Source organism: Macadamia integrifolia, chromosome 8, assembly GCF_013358625.1.
Source record: "Macadamia integrifolia cultivar HAES 741 chromosome 8, SCU_Mint_v3, whole genome shotgun sequence".
In the NCBI taxonomy this organism is placed as follows: Eukaryota; Viridiplantae; Streptophyta; class Magnoliopsida; order Proteales; family Proteaceae; genus Macadamia; species Macadamia integrifolia.
The window spans coordinates 6762482-6769452 of record NC_056564.1 but is presented as its reverse complement, the minus strand read 5'-3'; the positions used below and the strand labels follow the sequence as shown (position 1 = coordinate 6769452).

Here is a 6971-nt window from a genome sequence, read left to right as displayed (position 1 = left end):
GGTGAAGTACTAATCCCGCTCAATTATGTTAGGTTCACCAAATCCTACCCGATTCGCACCGGATCTCACCCGTACAGAACGGGAATCCTTGTACGCTACAGGTAAGTGGGGAGAGGACGTTTGGCCTTGTTTCAAGGCATTGTTTGGCATTTATTTAATTATATCTAGTCTAGTCATGCCATCATGAATATGCTATGTAGATTAGTCATTCCTCACGTTGTTATGCATATGTGCTATGTTTACTTTCTAAATGCCAATTGAAAGATACGTCTATATGTTGAATGTGAACATCATAATGCATGATGCATTGATAGACTAGATGTCGTAGTCGGCTTAGAAACGAGTACATTGGTGGCCCGTGGAATGGGACACGGAGGTACTATGCAATCGTACTATTGTCATATAGGAGCATGCGGTATTAGGATTTTCACCATCCCGTGCTACGACCCTTCCCAACAGGGGTTAAGGTGTTGGGTTATCATTTGGGGGGAAGCAGTGGTCGCGGTCGTCGGGTCACTGTGGCGGTTAGACATAACGCCCGGCGGGTCATGTAGGACAGCCGGCAAACCCGGTGGTACATTCAAGAGGGCCAATCGTACTGCTTTTAAATTGCTGGAGTCAGCACCTTTATTTTCAGTCATTTACATTTCTGTTGAGAGCCGGTGGACGGCATTGTCTTTACTTTTCCGAGTACTCACGGTGGACCTTCTCCGACAGCCCTATGGGCGTATCGCGGGAGGGAGTTCGTGGCTCGTACCCGGAGTATACGCGCACTGTGGTTGTAGTAGCACTAAAACCAAGGACTTAGTAATGTTGCTTAGGTGGATGTGATTTAAAATGTATAGCATGGCATGTAGTGCATATGATGTGTTTTTATGTGTGGACTGCTGTGTGGTCCATCTTACCACTTACTGAGCTAGTGATCTCATCCCACGTGTACACCCCTTTTTAGATGATTTTGTAGGTCATACATCTGAGGAGCACGGGGTGGGTCCCACAATCGAGTTTCCTAAAGAAGACTGGTGGACCCCTGAGGAGTTAGAGCACAGCACTGACTGCTCGTGCGAGACCTGTGCTGCGGGATCACAGTTCTGAGGCCGAGCTGAGTTCCACGTTGGGGGCCATGCTGATCTCCACTTTTGAGGTCGAGCTGAGCTCTACCATGTGACGCCGAGCTGGGCTCAACCCTTGATGCCGAGCTGAGCTCTAGCCTTTGTTGTCGAGCCGAGCTGTGTACTTTGATTGTTTTGATGATTTCCTTTACATACTTGATATATGAATTGTACTTTTATCGTGTAAATATCATGCCTTCGGGCCTACATGTATATAATTATTGTATCACAATTCGGGTATCAAGTATATGAGATTATTCACAGGTAAAACTTAGTCTTCCGCTGATCTGATAAGCTTATATTAGTTGTGTGTATGCTGTGGTGGAATACAGTATCTGATGATCCTGGCAGGTTTGGGTTAACCGGTGTTAACCCGGTCATTGGCCCGGTTCAGTGAGAACGAAGTGTGATACCACCTCCACAGACTCAGTACCCAAGCTGTTACCGGAGCCCGAGCCTGAGTTGCCATTAGAACCTGAGCTATCGTCAGAGATAGGATTGCTGGAAGTGTCATCACTGGAGGACGAAGGATTGGGAACACGGAGGGTCACACATGGACGCCATATCGGGATCACCAGGACCAATGCTAGGAAACACGGAGGGCTGAGCAGAAGAAGAATGACAAGTCACAACCATAGTACGATCTTACTTACTTGTTGTAGGGCGAGCTTGAACGTGACACGCTTGAAAGGACGAGCTGATGGGGACGGGCAAGTAGGAGAACCTTGTTGTTCACGATGCCGCGCTGCTCTGAGACTCTGTAGATGTCCGTGCTGAGGCTAGGAGTGAGTTGAATTGACTTTAACACTAGAACAAATGAGAAGTCTTCTGGAAAAAATGTGTCCTATTTATAGGAGAAGGTGGTGGAGAATGGACAACTAGATCTGGCTGAGAACAATGGTGAACCAAAGCAACCTCTTTGCCTACCGGAGGTGAAATTATAGTGCCGTGACATGTGGCAGAACCAATATGTTTCGCGCTGAACGAACGACACACGATCGTGAAAGTCAATCACTTTTAATGCTCTAGCTGTCTGAACTGAACTGCTAGAGTGGGGGGGCTGGTGATAAGGGTAAATCTCTCTGACCACGGCACGACCAAGTAGCGTTCGAACTAATGCCGCACTGCCACCTTGGCATCTCATCAGGTCGAGCTGCCACCTCGGCCCCCATCAGCCCGAGCTACCACCTCGGCCTCTCCTCTGGCTTAGCTACCACTTCGGCCCTACATCATCAGGCAGGGCTCCCAGAAACGTGCTTTCATCCACTCCTACATTCAAGGAACATAATCCCTGATCATAAGGACGAGACTCTATCCACTATACATCATCGAGGCATCCACCCCTCCCATGACTTGCACTTCTGAGATAAGAGGGAAATACTCCCCTAGTATACCCTAGGATTTGGAATATTCCTAGCATCAGAGAGTCGTTCCTCTCAAGGACTCCATGCCCAGTAGGACTCTCCATGGACTTCCCCCTTTCTCCACTCCATCAGTAGCCTATAAATACCAAGGTAAGCCTCCATTGTGGGGATCGATAATTTCTTTTGACTAAAAACTCTCTTGAATATCCATTGTAGAAATATTTGACTTAGGCATCGGAGAGTCCCCTATCGGGTCAGCCTGGCTCTCCCCTGTCATCTCTTCTATGCAGATCGGCTAGAGCATCAGCAGCTGCAAGGAGGATCGGTTGGTGAATTTTTACCGTATCAAGTTACCTTAAAAAAATGCCGTAAATTAATACAAGATGGAGAAGATAACAAAACATTAAAATAACCGAAACTTATTAAAAAAAAAAGTTTCTTTGCATGAATTTGTATGAAAATATATGATTAATTTGACACATACCCAAACCGATGCATTAACAAATCGAAATCAAAATATTATTGGTTTGATTTGGATTTCATCACTATCGCACCGAATTGACCGATTGGCACCCTAGCTCATGAGTGGCGAAAATGAACAGGACTAAGCGATCTGCTGAAACTGTGAAATGTAAAAATGCATTGGTAAGAAAGCGTTCTATTTGAGGGAAGCACCCACATGAGCAGATATGAATGAAACGGAAGCAAGAATATCGACTTGAATAACACAAACATTGGTAAGAATCCGATAACCCAAAAACCTAAGGGTACTTTTGTAAGATTCGTTCACATAGGATAAGTCTGGACGTAAGATCAGATCGAAAAACGTATTCGTCGATGGACATGTGAATATTCATTTACTACCCTTTGTTGATCCAGATGAATGGAAGGGTGCTAGGTTTAAAATTGTCTAGGCTTTTAAATTTGTTTTCGGTCTCCAAGACTTTCGTGACAATGGGAATTGACAATTATGACACTCCACATAAAGCTTATAAATTTATACCGAGGAACAGCCTTCTTTCTCCCGGCTCTCAGAACCGACGCCTCTTATTCTGAAAATTAATTATTTTTTCACGGTTGCAGCGGGAGGAAGCTTCAGATCCCGTCGACCATGGCTTCCGTCGAAGCAGATGGGAGTAAGACCACCAGTAGGACTTCGTGCCATGTGGTAGCGATGCCGTATCCAGGAAGAGGCCATATCAACCCCATGATGAACCTCTGCAAGCTTCTAGCTTCGAGAAGCAGTGGCAGTGATGATGAGGGTGATATTGTAATCACCTTCGTGGTGACGGAAGAGTGGCTGGGCTTCATAGGCTCCGATCCCATGCCTGCTAATTTACGGCTACGCTCTATCCCTAACGTCATACCGTCGGAGAAAGGCCGCGCCAACAACTTTGCTGGCTTCGTGGAAGCCGTAATGACGAAGGTAGAAGGTCCATTCGAGGAGCTTCTGGACCAGCTCGAAACACCACCGACAGCTATGATTACCGATAATTACTTGACGTGGGCCGTAGCGGTGGGGAATCGAAGGAATATTCCGGTTGCATCGCTTTGTACCAATTCGCCGTCCGTCTTCTCGGTGATCTACCATCTCGATCTCCTTGTCCAAAACGGACATTTCCCTGTCGACCTATCAGGTATTCCGCCATTACACCTAACCACCTAACCACCTAACCACCTAACCACCTAACCCCTAACTCCTAAGAGCATAGCCGCCACTTGGCAGTACTGGACTCTTGGCCATGTGCTGTTGAAGTCTGACAAGTTTCGTGGACTGACCATGGCTATTCCTCTTACCCAAACAAGAGATAGACGAGATTTTCTACTTTCAGATTTTCGGAAAATACCTGCTTCTAAACTATTTCAAATAAAATTGACATTCTCAATAGATTATTTTGCTTGATAAATTGGACTGTTAGAGAAATGTAACATATGACTGACTATGTATTTATGTGAAAAATAGAAGAAAGTTTTCCTTCATGGGTGGAAGATGGTTCACTTTTAATATATTCTCAAAATACCCTCCTGGTGCCTTCCCACGACAGGTTCTCATGGCCCATGGGTTTAAGAAAACTCAATCCTGCAAGATATGTCCATGAAACTTGGTCAATTTGACTGCTACCACAAATTTTTTTTTTTTTGAAGAGAGCTAGCTATCCATGGTAGTATAGTCAATACTCAATAGTGAACAAAAAAAAGAATTCTTACTATAAGCAAGCAGGAACCACACTTTGTGGGGCTCGGGATCCTTTGTGTGTTGATCGTCTAGGTCTAGCCCATAACTACTTGAACGATCGAGATATGTCCAAGTAGTGATCCAATGGTTCTGGGTGTGGCGCCTTTGTTTTGGTCGGTAGAAACATAGCCGTTGGATCACCGCATGGTCATGTGTCAATCGTCCAAGTAGTTATGGGTCGACTTGAACGATTAGTTCTCTGGAGAGGAGCGGGATCCACTTTGTGGATACATTATTTTCTTTTAAAAAAAATTAAGAAAAAGAACCTTGTCCCTCTAATATATCCAACTACCTCGGCCATAGTTGAATATTTCCACGTCCAACTATATCTTGATGTTCCTACTTCAGAGTTCAGACTGACAAAATTCCACTCAAGCACAAACAGGTAACGATGTTTTTCCCAATTACAAATATTACTTTATCAAGGGCATGTCCTCCGTGTGTATGTGTATATATTATATATATATATATATATATATGCGATGTTTTTCCCAATTACAAATATTACTTTATCAAGGGCATGTCCTCCGTGTGTATATATATATATATATATTTGGCTGTAACTCTGGTTTTCTTTTTTGTTCTTCTGTAAAAGCTGTAACTCTGTAATTCGCGCTCACATAAAATTGAAAAAGTATTGATGATCGAAATTATAACGGCTCTATCATGTGCTACAGTACCAGAGAAGGGAGGTGAATGCATCAGTTATATCCCGGGGATCCCTTCCATTTGCTTAGCGGACTTGCCAAGAGGCTTCAATAATCCCACTAATCAAGAGCTGGAACCAGTCAAGAAAATCTCCTCCTCGATCGTGAAAGCAGAGTGCCTTCTACTCAATTCCTTCTACGAGCTCGACACCCAAGCCATAGACGCTTTAAGGGCAATACTCCCCTTCCCAGTATACCCAATTGGCCCCTCCATACCTCACATGACACTCAAAGACGCCACCACTGACTCTGACGATGACTACATCAAATGGCTAGACTCTCAATCTCTAGGATCTGTCTTGTACGTTTCACTCGGTAGCTTTCTATCAGTTTCAAGTGCTCAGATGGATGAGATAGCAGCTGGGTTACATGACAGTGGTGTTCCATACCTGTGGGTTGCGCGGCAGGATAATTCAGACTTGCAAAAAGCTTGTGGTGATAAGGGCCTGGTGATACCTTGGTGTAACCAATTAAGGGTCCTCTGCCATTCTTCCTTGGGAGGCTTTTGGACTCACTGTGGATGGAATTCAACACTAGAAGCTGTGTTTGCAGGTGTGCCCATACTTACTTTTCCCATCGTTTGGGATCAAATCCCCAATAGTAAATTAATTGCAGATGACTTGAGAATTGGATGGAGAATGAAGAAAGAGGTGGGCAGAGACAAGATTGTGAAAAGAGAGGAGATTGCCAGGACAGTGCAGTCCTTTATGTACTCCAATGAAGAAGAAAGTAAAGAGATGAGAAGAAGAGCCAGAGAACTCCAAGATGCTTGCCGAAAAGCCATTGAGAAAGGTGGATCGTCTGAAACAAACCTGGACGCTTTTGTTCGGGATATTCTACAGCATCACCCCTAATGTTACACCATCGAGGTGGAATGGATCTCAACAAGAATCCATCTGCAACCAGTATAGATGTTCTTCAATTTAAAATTGTACTTTTGAGGTTGTCAATCTGGAATCCATGGAGTCTTATCCAGAGATGCGTCAGTGTAGTAGATCAACAGACTCCTTAGACAAACAAAAATTAGCCTGATCAGATGAGTTTTTAACTGATCCGGCCAGAGGATCCGAACTCTGCAAAAAGCCCTAAAAAGAGTATCATAAAGGAATTTTTTTCTCTCTAGGTGACCTAGATTGGAGAACCTTGTATTTTTCCAAAACCTGATCAAGAGCCGCCAAAAGCATCCTGAGACCAAGCTCAGGATCTAACCCAGATAGGTTTCAACTCCTAAGATTAAGAACATATAAAATGCAAAAGAACCTATAACCAGAATCCTATACTACTTGGAAGTCTTAAATCTGAAGGCAACTCATACAAATGAGCAAATTGACATTTGGCTTTCAACTCTGATCTTGGTTTAACAACCAGGGACGAGCTGTGAGATCCCTGACAGAAAATTGGGATGCTAGGTTATCGGGAAGCAGCATTGTCTCCGAAAGACGATTTCTATTTTAATTTTTTTTTTTCAAATAGAACATGGCATATGAGTGGATACCATCATTGTCTGTAGAAACATCCCCGTGTGAATCTATATTTTATCTATCTGTCCATA

At 44.0% G+C, this 6971-nt stretch overlaps 1 protein-coding gene across 2 annotated transcripts in view; it reads left to right on the top strand.

The window, feature by feature from the left end:
• LOC122085666 (UDP-glycosyltransferase 87A1-like) overlaps nucleotides 1-6454 on the top strand; it is a 9186-nt gene extending 2732 nt beyond the window's left edge. Inside the window, exons 1-2 of one of the 2 annotated variants that reach the window (XM_042654159.1) lie at nucleotides 3363-4113; nucleotides 5390-6454. In XM_042654159.1, coding sequence (XP_042510093.1) covers nucleotides 3588-4113; nucleotides 5390-6273 — 1410 coding nt within the window. In that variant the 5' untranslated portion in view covers nucleotides 3363-3587 and the 3' untranslated portion in view covers nucleotides 6274-6454. Of the gene's footprint in view, nucleotides 1-3362; nucleotides 4114-5389 lie in introns of those variants that run through there. The other variant, XM_042654160.1, reaches the window with a different exon arrangement.
• The last annotated feature ends 517 nt before the right edge of the window (nucleotides 6455-6971 follow it).